This window comes from Heteronotia binoei, chromosome 7 (genome assembly GCF_032191835.1).
Source record: "Heteronotia binoei isolate CCM8104 ecotype False Entrance Well chromosome 7, APGP_CSIRO_Hbin_v1, whole genome shotgun sequence".
Classification (NCBI taxonomy): domain Eukaryota; kingdom Metazoa; phylum Chordata; class Lepidosauria; order Squamata; family Gekkonidae; genus Heteronotia; species Heteronotia binoei.
The window spans coordinates 105,679,925-105,696,690 of record NC_083229.1 but is presented as its reverse complement, the minus strand read 5'-3'; the positions used below and the strand labels follow the sequence as shown (position 1 = coordinate 105,696,690).

General features: G+C 44.0%; 1 protein-coding gene across 1 annotated transcript in view; it reads right to left on the bottom strand.

Moving 5' to 3' along the window:
• The window catches only part of MBOAT1 (membrane bound O-acyltransferase domain containing 1), a 39,946-nt gene extending 37,884 nt beyond the window's left edge, over positions 1-2,062 (bottom strand). The window contains exon 1 of the mRNA XM_060244148.1: positions 1,915-2,062. Coding sequence (XP_060100131.1) covers positions 1,915-2,004 — 90 coding nt within the window. The 5' untranslated portion in view covers positions 2,005-2,062. The remainder of the gene's footprint in view (positions 1-1,914) is intronic.
• Between the last annotated feature and the right edge of the window lie 14,704 nt (positions 2,063-16,766).

The window sequence follows — 16,766 nt, the reverse complement described above, 5'->3', positions numbered from 1 at the left end:
AGGTAATATTCTGGTAAAATAAGAACAATCATCTAATTTGTGGCAATGTTTTGGATGGGGCTGAGTATTGGGCACCATTAGTTTTTGGCAAACATACTGGTCCAGACCCATTGCCGGAATTTGAACCCAGGGCTTTTTTTGAGCAGGAATGCACTTCCGGCTAGCTTGGGGTCAGGGGTGTGGCCTAATATGCAAATAAGTTCCTGCTGGGCTTTTTCTTTAAAAAGCTGTGTGAGACAATGGTGATGTCAGGGGTGTGGCCTAATATGCAAATGCGTTCCTGCTGGTCCTTTTCTACCAAAAAAGCCCTGCTTGAATCAAATTGCCTCAGTTACACATCCCTTGCTCAAGAGGAAGAATCAAAACCAGTTTTCCACTGAGATCCATCGAACTGTTTGAGAGTAAAGAACATATGAATGCCAGCCTCATGAGCCCTGTAAATTCAATGCAGGTGTCATAGGATTGCCCTCAGTGCATATTTGGAGTGAGCCCCATGGAACACAATGGGATCAGCTTTAGTCTATGAATGTTTGGAATAGATGACACATTCCAATCAAAGAGCCACACCCACAAAAGCAGAGATAACAACTATCTTCCCATGCCCATGTAGAACACACCCCACCCTTGGAGATGATGGGCGGCGTTGTTACAGGCAAAGTGCTGAGTACTACGCAGATCGAGGATAGCACAGTCTCTTGGGTGGTTTTTTTTTAAATGTCAATACTTGTACATAAAGTTGCACTGATTTCCACCAATCCCCCCCCCCCAGACCTGAGACTCCCCTCATCCCTCCCAAAAGATGCTGGTACTCAGTACTGGTCAGCAGGGCTTTTTTGGTAGAAATAGCCCAGCAGGGACTCATTTGCATATCAGGCCACACCCTCTGGCATCACCATTGTTTCGTGCAGGACTTTTTTGTAGCAAAGTTCAGCAGGAACTCATATGCATATTAGGCCACACCCCTAGCACCAAGCCAGCCGAACTGCGTTCCTGTGCATTCCTGCTCAAAAACCCCTCCTGATCAGTACTATCGCTTCCTCCCCCCCCCTCCAAAAAAAGGCCCTGGAGCTGAGTGATATTGTATTGTTCCTGCTATCACTTTTTTATATCAGCTTGCTCAGTGCTTAAGTTTACATTCCAAAATTTGTCACAGAGAAAACAAAGATGAAACAGTCTAGGTATGTTTTTCATTAATACACACCCAGGCTTACTAGCAGTTTAGTTGCTATAGGAAACCACAAGCCAACGTTCAATCCTGGGGCGGGAAGCGGCTTCCTGCACTTTGTTCTTTAACGTTCAGGAGTCAGACGGGCTTTCCTTGCCCCCTCATCAAAGCCAGCAGCATCTCACCGCCGCCACCATCACCATACTCCTAAAACAAGTCACGGTGCTAGGACGCGCCTACCTGGAAGCAAGCCCTATTGACCTCAGCAGGATTTTATTTCTGAGTAGACCAGCTTAGACTAGACATGGGCTGTGATCACACACGCTAAATAATGCACTTTCAATGCACTTTCCAGTTGGATTTTGCCAGGTCACACAGTAACACCCAGTTGTCAAGTAGACTGAAACTTAAAATGCTTTGTTTAGTGTGCGTGATCGCAGTCCATGCTGCCGAAGCGCTTTTCGGAAAAAACTGCACAACACCCGATCCTCAGTGAAGAGACAGCTCTAACGTCCCTTCCTCCGAGAGACGGGCCCTCTTCCACATTCACCATCATCCATACAATTAAGAGGAACACAAGAGCCGCTCCCCCCAGTTCGAGCTCTTAATTTCTCTTTTCCAACGGAGAGAGGCTGAGAGCGCAATCGGACGCCTGGACGGACTTCAGTGATCTGCCGGCTGCAACCAGAGATCTGCGGGCTTCGCTTGGCTTTGGCTGCCCGGGGCCAGCTCTGCCGCTCCCTCCTCACCTGATCCAGCGGGACGCCCAGCCGCTGGCTCAGCGGGTGCAGGAGAGCGGAGCCCGTGGTCCCGGAGGGCGTGTTCGTCGCGTCTGCCATCCTCCGAGTCCCGCATCCCGGCTGCTGCCTCGAGCCTCGGCGGGCAAATGCACACAGCCGGCCCACGCCCAGGCACGTGCAGCGCGGACCAATGCAGCGGCTCCCGAAAGGAGGCTCTGCCTCTCGGCCGGACGCGGATTGGCTGCTGGCGCCTCGCTTCCTCATTCGCAGCACGAAACGAGCCGCTTTTCGCCACAAGGGGGCCCGGCCTGCCAGGGTGCGGTGCAGGATTTCCTCTTCGGGAAGCGCCGGACAAGGGCAGCGAGCTCTGGCGTTGGTCTGGCTCCTGGGGCCGCTCTCGGGCAGGGATCGTTGCCAGCCGCAGAAATCTTTTTGCGTGGCAGGCCGAACCGAAGAGAGATGCTAGGAAGTCCGGGCTTCTCTCCGCAGACGTTACGGGGGGGGGGGGGGGGGGGGGGCTACCGAGGGTCTAGCACAGCAGTGTCAAACATGCGGCCCGGGGGCAGAATCAGGCCCCTGGAGAACTTCCTATCAAGTCCTGCAGCAACTGGCTGTCATCTGCTTCCTTCTCTGTTGCCTCCTTCTGCATAACAGGTTGTTCAATTGCTTAGGAGCTACAGAGCCAAAACTCTGTTTTCTGCATTGGCTGAGGCGCCTCCCTTGGGAAGGAAGGGGCGGGGGGGGGGGAGGCAGAGTTTGTTTTTCAAGGCTTTCTCAATCGCACAGCAGAGCTACTGAGCCAAGCCTCTCTTCCTTCCCCCTCCTTGTCACCTGGGGAAGGAAGGAGCCAGAGCTTCCTTTGACCAGTTCCCTGGAGCCCATGGGAGAGATACAAAGAAAGTGCATTTAAGACCAACAAGTGCCAAGATTTTAAGCATGTTTTAAGGGGTTTTTTTTTAAAAAAAAAAAAAGTTTAATTGTGTTTGTTTATGTCCTTTATAAAGTTGATACCTAATCTTACATAGGTATACACATGGCCTGGTCCAACATGGCCGACTGGGCCCAACTGATGTGGCCTGTCCAACAAGGTCTCACTTATATCAGAGCTAGCCCTCATAACAAATGAGTTCGACACCCCTGGTCTAGCACCCTCTGCATGTAGGGTTGCCAAGTCTGACTCAAGAAATATCTGGGGACTTTAAGATGGAGCCAATAGCGAGGATGTGGCAAGCATGACTGAACTCCAAAGGGACTTCTGGCAATCTTATCTTTAAGGGACTGCAAGACTTTTAAATGCCTTCCGTCTATTTGGAAATAATGAAGGATAGGGGCACTTTCTTTGGGGGCTCGTAGTAGTACAGAAGTCTGCTTGCTGTACTATTACCACTGTGTTGTGAAATATTTTAGAGGAATTTTGGCTCCATCATTACATAATTTGTACGTAGTAGTTATTGCACTACATCTGTGATTCCTTTTTTGGACACATCTATCATTTCTTGACGAAGGATCCAAAATGGTGCATATTGAAACTCCATAGAGAATAGAGGAGATGCAATATTATCAAAGATTTCAGGTTTTCACGGCTGGTAACATCCTTAGGGTTTGTAGAATCTTTCGGGATCAAGTGCCGTGTTCTACTGGAGAAAGTTTTCCTTCCAGACGTTTCGTTCTCAGCTGCGGAGAACATCCTCAGTGGCGTTGCAGCCGGAGCAGGCGCTCAGACCTTCTTGGCTGCTGTGCATTGAGTGGGGCCAGGGCTGCCGGAGAGCTGCTATTTGTAGGCTGGAGGGGGTGTGATGAAAGGTGCAATATTGTTTAGAAAAAAACTGCTTATTGTGGAATCGCTTGACTGACATTTATAGACAATTTCTTGGAAGGTTCCTGTGAAGCAAGTGGAATCCCTTGTTTATTATTGATTCTGTTTCCAGTGGACTTTTAACTTTAAATACCATGTATATTGATATTCTATTTTGTATGAATTCTTTCTTGTTGCTTGTATTGTACTTTGTGGTTCATGCTATTTTTCATCACTGTACTGCTTTTCATAGACTCCTGTTTGCATATATAAGGGACTGATTTTTATGTTCAGTGCTATTTGTTCTCCCTTCCCTGTTTAAGGCATCTCTTAGAGGGATGCAGCCAAACCTCAGGCCATAACAACAAGAAAAATCACCGAAGAACAATGATAACATGTGAACAAAGCAGGAGTCAAGTACCACCTTTAAGACCAACCAAGTTTTATTGAGAATGTAAACTTTTGTGTGCTCTGTAAGCACACTTCATCAGACGAGGGGATCAGGTATTGTGGGTTTAGAGAGCACACGAAAGCTTATGTTCTCAATAAAGCTTGGTTGGTCTTAAAGGTTATACTTGACTCCTGCTTTGTTCAACTGCTTCAGACCATCACGACTGCCCTTTTGGATGTAATGATAACGTATTCAAGCAATACAAAATACTTGCAAATCCTTCAACATACTAATAACATAGATCAAAACCAAGTACACTTTTCTCAATAAATCACACTTGCCACATTCCTTTTCTCAATCAATCACAATAGCCACATTCCCAGGATCTTATATAGACACTGTCTCTTTAAATCCACGTGCTTCTCCCAAAGTAACAATCCATTGCTTCTCCAAAAGTAACAATCTTGCTTGTGCAGAACAATGTCTGTGATAACTGGCAAATGTTCTGGAACAAAGCACATAGAACGGAAGAATCCACAAGGAAGTATGCAAACCGAAGAGAGAAACAGAACTCGTCCTTTCCAGAACTTCATAACGGTTTTGATCATCTGCTCGATCTCTCATAAAATCACTACTATTTCTCATGGGGCTATTGCAATACAAAAATAATAATAAACCACACATACCATATACATAAGCCTTACATACCATATTTATATCTAGCATCAAAAGACTCACCCACAGAACAACACTCTTCGCACATGGCTCTTAACTCATTATCCTACTACTACAATAAATAGTCTACTCCTACTACTACAATAAATAGTCTACTCCTACCCTTCTCATGACATTATATCATAATAATGAACATTCAATATTAGCATTCAGTCCCTTGGGCGATACTGTCTGCAGTTTGTGTATCCAATAGGATTCTTGTTGTAAAAGCACTCTGTTTATATCTTATTTCACAAATGATTTAGGCTGGTATTTAAAGAATACAAAAAAACCTAAGGTTTTTAATGTGGTGTCCTGGCTCTCTGAAATGTGCAAACATAGGTGATTCTGGAACCTCTCTCTCAAATCTCAATTTGTGTTCCAGTACTCTAACTTTCCTATGTACCACAGCCCACTTTCGCAGGCAACAAACCACTTGTTTAGAGTCCACAGTTAGAGTCATAAGCTTTACAATTTCACCAGTAGCAGGATTAGTAAATTCTTTAATAGATAGCATCATTTCACAAGCCTTGCACCGTCCACATGGGTAATGTCTTACTGTCTTCTGGTTGTTTCCGTCTTGCTCTGTGTTATTCCTAAAGCTGAGCAGGTGTCTTGACTGACTCATCAACGCCCAGGCCAAACCCCTGGACCTAAAAACTCAAAATTCAGGGAGTGCATTCCTTCTATGGTTGGCTGGGAAGGAGAAAGGGTTGCCAGCTCCAGACTGGCAAATTCCTGGAGATTTGAGGGGTGGAGCATGGAGAGGGTGGGGTTTGAGGAAGTGTGGGACTTCAGACATGTACAATGCCATAGACTCCACTCTCCAAACCAGCCACTTCCTCTTGGGAAACCATTGTTGCCACTTTCCAGATTTTGGCAGAAATCACTCAGAATTACAACTGCTCTCCAAATGTCAAAGATCAGCTCCCCAGGGGAGGGGGAGGAGATGGAAAGCTGAAGTCAGATCAGTTCCTTTATAGAAAATGGCTGTCTTGGGTGGGTGGGAAGACACCAAGGTTGAGGGGAGGGAATGCCTTCACTTGGGTGAGTGGGTAGGAAAACAGCAAGGGTAGGTGGGCAGAGCTTCCATCCAGAACCTGTTGTATTTCCCTCCGCCATGGACCTTATTCCTACTGCTATTACTATAAAACCAATTCCAAAAACAAAACACTCTTCCTAAAACCATATTTTTAAAATATACCTATTAATATTAAAACTGGATTAAAGGTAGTTAAATACCGTAGTGAAGCACGGGTTTCACGCTAGTTTTTTAATATATATTTTAATTATTAAGACTCCAAACAATATTCCTATGTTATTTAAAGTGATTTCCACTAATTAAAGAGGCAGGTGATCTTAGTTTCAGACTTCCTGTCTCCAGTGGTGGGTGTCACTGTACTCTTCAGTTCGTATTATAGACACAAAGTATGAGTTTATCTTTTGGCTCATTGAACCAACATTCCGCAATCTAATGTCTAAAAGTATCCTCCTTAATTGTTAAGAGTAATTGAGGCTAGTTGTTACACTGAACAACAATGTCCTACTTTGACATGTTTATTGCTCCACTCCCCTCCCCTCCCCAATAATTAAATCCAATCATATTTTGACCTATAAACTTGGCTTGTTATTAATGTTTAGTCTTTGTATATGTCAAAACATTAAGTTGTATACTAATTTGCTGTTCACCAATGTAGGAGCATTTGCCTTTCCATTTCAATATCTGAAGAAGTGTGCCTGCACACGAAAGCTCAAACCTTGAATAAACTTGGTCTTAAAGGTGCCACTGGACTCAAAAGTAAACCTGCAGTCCAGGATCTCCCTGAATAATCTATCAATTGCTGATATTTCTAGATGAAGGCACTACTTTTGCCTCAGAGGTCATGTAAACTCAGCACACTCTACCTCTTGAGATATTCTAATGATCACTACCTCTGTGGTACCTTCTCAGGTGAACACTGCTATCCAGGAATCTACTCCAAGTCCATTTACCTTTACTGGAACATTTTCAGACACAGTAGCCCTCCTCTGACTCACTGGAGAGGTACACTCATTCTTAGTAATGATTGTATGGTTCACTCATCTCCAGATTCTACACCCCAGAAACATAAGCCTTGAACTTAAATGACACCATAGGCTACCACAATTTCAGGCAGAGATACTGTATTTCCCCCCCTGTGGAGTAAACAGCAATTTCCCATGAGCAATTATTATGAGAAAATCAGTATGTCCCTTCTACTTTTAGTAGCACAGCCCAGACTCAACCCCACCTATATGTGATTTGGCTGCCACATGGCACCCGCTTTAAATCACTCCATCATCATCATCATCATCATCATTTGGAGTATTTCTTTGCTGGTTTTGCCCCTGAAGGAACCCGAAGTGACAGACAGAAGATTCCAAATTTCAAAACTATTTAAACAAAGATGAAGAGAATATAGACATATCTGGGCTGATCTTGGTCCTCCGAGCTGCCTAACACAGGCCTCAGGTAGTGAGCCAAGAACTGTTTGGCTCATGTCTAAACCTCTGGCCCTGCCCATATGAAGCACCTTTAAAGACAGGAGAAGAAGCCATGATCCTCTTCCATTTCTGCCCTCTGGCACTGGCTATTACATAGCAAGCTGTTTGTATACAAGAGCTCCTCTAGTGGAACAAATATGAATAACAGTAAAGACTGCACTGGTGAGAAAGTCTGTTGTAACTGATGTGGTGAATCTGCTGTAGATGAGCGTTTTACCACAATGTTTTCATCTGGCAGCTGTAATGTGTACATGAGCCCATTTAAATGTTCTTTTTAAATTTATTCTGAGCAACACATTTCAGAAAGAACAACTGCAATTTAAAATAGATTCTAAAAACAAACAGAAAAGTCAGTGGCTTTACTGGAATATCAAAAGCTGCTTTACAGTATCTCTCAGTCTGTCTTGCTTATAATGCATTATGTGAAGCAGCTTTTCCTACTGGTTGATATCTTTGAGATCTCTCCTTTCTTAGATGGGGTTATACTCCCCTTAAAAAGCCATGCTTGCAGTTTTGGGGTGCTACTTGAAAGCCAGGTGGCTGCAGTGGTTCAAAGTGCTTTTGCCCAGCATTGTCTGGTGTGTCAACTGTGGCTGTTCATGCCTCAGTCAGATCTGGCCACAGTTATCCATGTCTTAGTAGCAGCCAGACTGGACTGTTGCAATGTGCTCTGACTGGGACTATTCTTGAAGAGTATTCAGAGGCTGCAGCTAGTGAAAAAAGATGTGACTAGACTTCTGGGTGAGGCTGAGGCCAGCTCTCAGGAGCATATGACCCTAATGATATAGCAATCACACTGGCTACTGATCCACTCCCAAGTCTAATTCAAGGTGTTGGTTTTGATCTTTAAATCCCTACATGGATTGGGAGGGGATATGTTTCTTTCTGGAAATTTAGTTTACAGGGAGAGGCCCTCTTGACTATCCTATTAAAAGAAACTGATTTGGTGGGTACTTGAGAAAGGAACCATTTCAGTGGCCATCTCCACAATTATGGAACAACCTGATCAGGGAAGTGCACCTGGTCCCCTAACTTTCTTTTAGGAAACAATTGAATACAGTTTTATTCAGACTGTAACAAAGTTTGAGTCCAGTTGCACCTTTAAGACCAACAAAGTTTTATTCAAGGCAAGGCTTTTTTTCTGGAGAAAGAAGTGCTAAAACTCTCAAGAGGGAAATTAAGGTGAAACACACCTATGACCTTTATGAACTTTAAAAATTTTTTGAAAATGTCGTTTCCACAAAGAGGTTCCAGAACTCCATCCTGCTGTGTTCCCCCAGGGAAAAAAAGCCCTGATTCAAGGTTTAAGTTTTAGTGTGCATGCACACTTCTTCAGATCTGTGTCTGTTTGTAGGTCAGATCTGAAGAAGTGTGCATGACACAAAAGCTTAAATCTTGAATAAAACTTTGAGAGCCAACAGTTTGGTGTAATGGTTAAGTGCATGGACTCTAATCCAGGAGAACCAGGTTTGATTCATATGCAGCCAGCTGACTGACTTTGGGCAAGCCACGGTTCTCTCAGAGCTGTTCTCTCATGAGCAGTTCTCTGAGAGCTCTCTCAGCCCCACCTACCTCACAGGGTATCTGTTGTGCGCAGAGGAAGGGAAGGAGATTGTAAGCTACTCTGAGAATTTGAGTGAAGGGCAGGGTATCAATCCAACCACCACCACCTCCTCCTCCTCTTCTTCCTCCAACCACCACCACCCCCCCCCCCCGTATTCAAACTTTGTTCTGCTGCTTCAGACCAACATGGCTACCCACCTGAATTTATTTATTTAGACTGTATATGGTTACGTTTCCTAGCAGTGATCTAAAATTTTGGGAACTGTGTTTTTAATGTTTTTTATTCTATTTTTAAATCTATGTTTGTAAGCTGCCTTGAACTCCCTCAGGAAGAAGGGTGGCAAATAAATGCTTCAAATAAATACATAAAGTTGGAGTCTAAAATTTCGATGCTCCTCTGTGGTCACCTGTGTGAAGCAATTGATGAGCTACAATGCACCACAATCAGAAGCAGGTTTTATTTCAGTGCTGTTGACTTCAGTGTTCCCTCTAAGCTGAGTTAGTATGAGCTAGCTCACAGATTTTTAGTCTCCAGCTCACACATTTTTGTCTTAGCTCAGGAAGAATGACCCCAGAACACACTAATATATGCAGTAGCTCACAACTTTAATGCCAGTAGCTCACAAAGTAGAATTTTTGCTCACAACACTCCACAGTTTAGAGGGAACATTGTGTTTGATTTATCATTAAAATATGTCATTACAGTGTAGACATTTTAACTACGTTAATATTATAGGTTAGATACATATAGAAATTTTGAAAGCTGAAATTAAAACGAAGTCAGTGGATCTCTAATCCAAAATGCCTAACAGCCCCTTTTACAGCATTATAGCAGGAATTCCTATTCAATTGATTCAAACGTTAGGTTTATTATTCCAATAGTAAACACTGCAAGTGAAACCAGACCCTTATCAAAGTGGCACACTAATATCATTTAGCCCAAATGATGGGCCCTAGCTTGACTTAGCTGATCTCACTGTGTAGATCTGTGCCATGGGTACCTCAAGGCTAGGCTACTGTATTGCATTCTCCATAGGTTTGCTCTAGAAGTCAACTCAGAAACTCGGTTTGGTACAGAATGCTACAGCTCAATTATTATCAGAAGCTGTAGCGCATACACATTACGTCCATCCTGCACTCACTCCATTGGTTACCCTTCAGGTTCAATTCAAAGTGCTGACTATAACATGAAAAGCACTTAATGGCCTTTGGACCAACGTATCTGCAAGACTGTCTTTCCACCTATTCCACAACAGCTCCACTCATCTAAGCAGGGCCACCCTGCCAACAGGCAAGATCAACGGCTGCTCATAACTAAGAAGTGTCAGGAAGGCTCCCGCACCTCTGTCGTTTTGCAAACTGTAAAACAGAATTGTTCAGATGGCATTTTTGTACCGGTAATAGGGCTGTATTATGACAGAAAATAGAATTCAGGAGGGTGCTTTACTGAAAGGAATAGGAGTGTGGAATATACTTCTGCATCTAGTATCTGTTTGCTGTATGCTCCTACTTCATTTGCTTCCTACTTATTTAATACCATTTTCTACATCGTTTAACATATCATGTCATATTTTTTGCTTTGTTTCAGATTTCTGTAATCCAATTTTGACTATATTGCTTATTGGATGCCACATTATACTGATTGCATTGGCTAACTTTGTGCAATCCAACTTGAGTTTCAGGGAGAAAGGGGCCCTATAAATACATAGTTTGGTGTAGTGGTTAAGTGTGTGGACTCTTTTCTGGGAGAACCAGGTTTGATTCCCCACTGCTCCACTTGCAGCTGCTGGAATGGTCTTGGGTCAGCCATAGCTCTCACAGAAAGGACAACTTCTGTGAGAGCTCTCTCAGCCCCACCCACCTCACAGGGTGTCTGTTGTGGGGAAAGAAGATAAAAGAGATTGTAAGACACTCTGAGACTCTGATTCAGAGAGAAGGGTGGGGTATAAATCTGCAGTCTTCTTCTTCTAAAATAAATATACAATTAAAATAAATAAGAATTGGACATGTAGGAGAAACCATATATATATTCACACTTAGCATGAAGTCTGAAGCATTTATATGTTTCTGTTTTGTCATATACACATACAAAGGCAAATTATGATGAACAGCAGATAGATGGATGTGCAGTATTCATACATAACCGACTGCATGCGTCCTCCTTCTACCCCCATGGTAAAAAGTATGTGAGGAATAATCTTATGTCTGTTATACTTGCCAAGCTGCCTAAATCAGGGTTGTCAAATGTGTGGCCCTTGGGCTGGATCAGGCCCGCAGAGGGCTCCTATCAGGCCCGAGAGCAACTCACTGTTGCCTGCTTCCTTCTCCCTCTCTTGCTTCCTTCTGCGTCACAGCTTGCTTTTCCAGGCTTGCTCAATCAATCTACAGAGCACAGCCTCTATTTTTCCATTGGCTCACCAGCACATGAGGTAACTTATGTACAAAAGCTTGCAATGCCCAGCCATTTCATATTTTACTCTGGCTCTTAGGCTCAAAGCATTGACCATGAGATTTCTGTAACGAATGTCAATAAATCAAAAGCAGGCTTGCAACTTATAGATGCACACCTGAAAAAGACCTGAATAGCATACTCAATATTTCTACAGCACAAACATTGTCTCCAGATTTTGATGCAATAATTCAGAGCAAGAGGCATCAGTTATCAGAGACTGTTAAATAAAAAAATATTGTAAAAGTGCTAATCTTTTAAGCATGTTTTATTTTAAGTTTTTTTTTAAAAAAAATCTTTAATTGTGTTTGTCTGTGGCCTTTATAAGTTTATATCTCTGCTGCTTGGCATTATGTTTTATGACACACGTGGTCTCCTTTAAGTCAGATAGGCAGCAAGGTGGAGGAGGGTGGCAGAAATGTGGGCAGCAAGGGTGAGTGTGGCTGCAGCAGGGAAGGGGCACCAGGTGTGATGAAGAACGAAAGGGTGTTGCTGGCTACCCTTGAGGCCAGTTAGCACCCTAGGTGGCTGTCTACCTGGCCTATCGGGATCTGCCAGCCCTGCGACCCTCATAACAACACCCCTGGGCTAAATTGTGTTCCTGTCCCATTTCAGACAGACAAGACAAAAATCATGGTTGTTTGGTCCATTAAATGCAAACTACAGGGTACTGGTGAAGCCAAAGAGATACACTGGACTAATAAGTCTCATCACATTCTGACTTTTATTTTCATAGTGACCATCACTGTAGGTAAGAGAACTCTGGATTCAAATATTTGTACATATTTGTAAACAAAGGTTCTTAAAGGTGCCTATGGGCAAGTACTAAGAAATGTCACAGTTTTGGACACAGATACCTTGTGTTTGTTTGTTTATCTTCCCCTGTTCAGTGGGGTCCCAAAGTGACTTATAACATTGTTCTCTGAATACTGTTTGATATGCACACTGTCCTATTTTTAGCAACCATGCTTTTCATATAATAGGGTGGTTCCTAAGGTCCAAGTGGGGCCTGAAGTTCTCCAAGAATTACAATGGATCTCCAGACTATGGAGAAAATGGAGACGAAAACAAGGAGAAAATGGCTGCTTTGGAGGCTGTAGCATCGCATCTCAGCTGAGCCCCCTCCCCTCTCCAACAACATCCTCTGCAAGCCCAGCTTCCAAATCTCCAGGAATTGGTTAACCCAGAGTTGGCAACCTTATGTATGAGTTAAATATTAAAGAGATTCTTTGCTTTGACAGGCCCTGTGCTGCTGCTAGCAGGAACCTGGCCGGTGGACTATGACCTTCTTCACAATGGGCATGATCTTAATTGAATGGGATCAATCCTTCTCACTTTGTGTAGAGATAATCCAGTTCTTGTTGCAGTGTCAAGGCTGGGCTAACAACATCCACGGTAGGAGAAAGAAACACAGGAGGCACAGCACAAGCCATTTTAGCGTCTTGAAGTAGAAAATCAAAGTGGCTCTCCCTCTAGTGGTGAAAATAAAATAATTACACCTCTGGATGTCTCTTGCCTTAAAACCCCGCAGGGTTGCCATAAGTTGGCCATGTCTTGAAAGGACTTTCCACCTCCACTAACAGTAAATTGTGTAATTCACAAAAGCAGCAATCAGCCCCCACTCCAAAGCATAGTAGGAGCTTCTACAATTTCCCAAGGTATCGATTTATTTATTAAAACATTTTATTGCACTTTTCCTTGTGTCCAGTAACTCATTGCAGTATTAGAACAAAGCAGCAGTCAGCTCGCACCTTTAAGACCAAGTTTTATTCAGAATGTAAGCTTTCGTGTGCCCTAAGCAAACTTCATCAGACAAAAATGGAATGGCAAACAGTCCTAAATGTAGAGAAAGTGGGCAGTGAGTTAGTATGTAGAGTCATGGAAAAGTCTTTAGCAGATTAAAAGAATCACAAACATAGTCTGTGTTTGTTAGTGTTGTTAACTGGGCTGAAACAACACTAACAAACACAGACCCCAATCTGTGATTCTTTTAATCTGCTAAAAACTTTTCCATGACTCTGCATACTAACTCACTGCCCACTTTCTCTATATTTAGGACTGCTTGCCATTCCATTTTTGTCTGATGAAGTTTGCTTAGAGCACACGAAAGCTTACATTCTGAATAAAACTTACTTGGTCTTCAAGGTGAACTTGACTGCTGCTTTGTTCTATTGCTTCAGACCAACAAGGATGCCCACTTGGATCTATCATTGTGGTACTGTAAATTGATGGTCTGATTAGGACTGGGTATGCTTCCAGAACTCTGAATGCTGAGAGCAATTAAGAGCCAGTTAAAAGAATTAAAAGGAGAAGCTGGAAGAGGACAGTGGCCTGCTCAAACTCTGAAAACTGACAGAATCCTGGAGGGTTTGTTTATCTGTGCATAGGGCTTTTTTTTTTTAAGAGATATTTTTCATTGCTTAGAAAAGGCTCTCATTAAAGAAAAGTTTAGCAACCCTTTGTTATGTTGGCACAATATTTTTCTTGACATGAAATGGCCAGTTGGGGTAAACAGAAACAGCCTGCACTACAGAGATTCTCAAGGATGCAAGAGAAGACATTGACATTATCTAGGGAAGCAGAAACAGGACTATCAAGAGGGGTGTACAAACAACACTCTCTCATAAAGAAAGTGCAAACAAAATTTCAGTTGTGAACATTGATTTAAACCTATTTATAACAGTAGTTATAACCAATGCCCCTGCTTTGCATTCATAGCCTTGTAATCATTACAGGATACTTATTTAGTAAAAGAATTTTTAAAGATGCATCAGCAGAAAGATCAGATGGAAGGAAGATCAGTCTTAGGCCCTTAAAGATTACCAGGGTTATTGTGGGGTGAATCCACATGTGGGGTGAATCCACGTCACTGGCAAAAAGTGCTACCTGGTGTTGGCAGATATGTATGAAGAAACAGAAGAAAGGTCTGTGTGTACCTGTGTAAGGCCCAGCAATCAAGAAGTGTCTTGAAAAGAAGCTGCTAAGCTGGAATATGTTTGCAGAGCTGATGCTATCAGATCTAAGTTCAACATAGCCTGGGAATGGCTAGCTCATTGTGAAAAGCAGGTGAAATCAGTGGGCTTAGATTGGAGAAACTTCATAGGATTGTACTGCTATATTAGTGCACATAGCAGAGACGAAAATAAGATCCAAGCCAAAAGAGTAAAAGATCTCATCAGCGTGAACACTCCCAAGGGATGATGAATTGGCAAAACAATACAAATGGTGTGTGCATACACCTTTGAAAAGGGACAATTGTTTTCCCATAGTCAACCAGATCTGATTGTGTCAGATTTGCATATGAATGCCAACTCAGCCGATTCACTCAAGTCTCCCTTTGATTCCTTTCCATCTTTTTGCTGATGTGTGGCAGCTTTGAAATCTCTTGCTGAACGTGCAGCAGGAAATTCTGGCTGTTTCAATTTTCCTTGGTGTCCTGAGGAGAACCTTGACTTCACCTTCTCCAAAGCAAGGCATTTTGAAGTCCTAACATGGCTGCCAAGACAAATTTAGCCAGGGTGGAATCAGGGCAGGCAGCACAAATCAAGGTAGGAACAAAGTCCTTGATAACACTCCCCCACACCCATAGCTAAAGATAAAATGGAAATGGGACCATTTTTTCTCTAAGGCAAGGCCACCAGTACAGAGGACTAATGCAATTGTTAGAATTCCATCTGTGCAGGCAAACCATGACACTCTTGATTCATTATTTATATCAGATGATTAGAGAGGACAGCCCTGCGACAGAACAGTTGGATTCGAGTCCAGTAGTGCTGGGGTTTTGGACATAAGGTTTTGAGGGTTAGTACATGTATACATGACAAGAGCCCCGTGGCACAGAGTGGTAAAGCTGCAATACTGCAGTACTAAGCTCTGCTCACAACCTGAGTTCGATTCCCGGTGGAAGTTGGGTTTTCAGGTAGCCGGCTCGAGGTTGACTCAGCCTTCCATCCTTCCGAGGTCGGTAAAATGAGGACCCACCTTGCTGGGGGGAAAGTGTAATGACCAGGGAAGGCAATGGCAAACCATCCTATAAAAAGGTCTGCCGTGAAAGCATTGTGAAAGCAACGTCACCCCAGAGTCGGAAACGACTGGTGCTTGCACAGGGGACTACCTTTCCGTTTCCATATGTATACATATACTCCCTTCACCAGATAATAAGATAGTGAGCTTTGACTCTTGAAAGCCTATGCCCCCCTCCCATCTCGTTGGTCTCTAAGGTGCTACTGGATTCGAATCCGGCTGTACTTACATTAAAGTTTGTGTTGCAGGGTACAGGACATACATTCTTCAGTCCAACCACTGAGGCCTCCAGATTGCTAGGTAGATTGACTGAGCTCTCCCCTCCCCCTCCATTGCTCTTTCTCTCTGTTGTCTCTTCCCAGAAGGTATCATCAACTGAAGGTCCCTTCCCCCTCTTATCTTTACAAGGAACAAAGAAAAGCAGCCCTGGCCCTCCTTGGAACTGGTAAAGGTGCTATGAAGACAAACTGGAGGACTGACTGACTTAACTTGAGAACCTGACAGCACAGGTAGCTTCATGATGCTACCTGGGGGGGGGAGGGAGAGAACCAGTGTTCCCTCTAAGGTGAGTTAGTGTGAGTTGGCTCGCAGTTTTTTAGCTTCCAGCTCACACATTTTTGTCTTAGCTCATGAAGGATGGCCCCAGAACAAACTAATTTATGAAGTAGCTTAGAACTTTAATGCCAGTAGCTCACAAAGTAGAATTTTTGCTCACAAGACTTCATAGCTTAGAAGGAGCAGTGGAGACGATGACATTGCCGCTGCTGAGAAACCTGACAGGCCAGAGGGAGCATTACCCCAGCTGCCTCTCCCTCCACCTTGACGAGTGCACAGATAAATACACACTTGATGTAACCAGGTCTTCTGACAGTGTCCCTAAAGCAGACCCAGAGACGACGTTGGATTTGTCAAAGCAGATCTGCTTGCGTAACAGCGACGTCCAGTCCTTCTTCTGCCATCGCTCCAGAGACTCTCCTTCCGCCTATTCTTAACTTGCAGCCTCAGGAGCGCGCACAGCCCTGTGACGTCACAACCCTCTCCCCCTCCTCCCGTCGGTCTGGCCAGAGTACGGAATCCCGGCCGCTCAGAAGGGAATCCCCCACGGCGCCAGCCAATAAGCAACCGATATGCAAAACAGGGCAACCCCGCGCCTTCCTCACCCAATCAGGATCCAGCTAAGCGTCAAAGCCCCTCGGCATTGGCTGAACGAGCGGAAAGAGCGGGCCAATGAAGAGCCGTCCCAGGCTCGGCGTGGCCGAGGGGCCTGGCTATGCAAATCTGATTTGAAAAGCGGGCGGGAAATCCGAGTTTCGCGGGAGGCCTTTGGCGCGTAACCCTTCTCCTTTCCCTTCATTCATTGTCAGCGGCAGCCGTCGCCGCCGCGGCTGCTGCTGCTTCCTGGA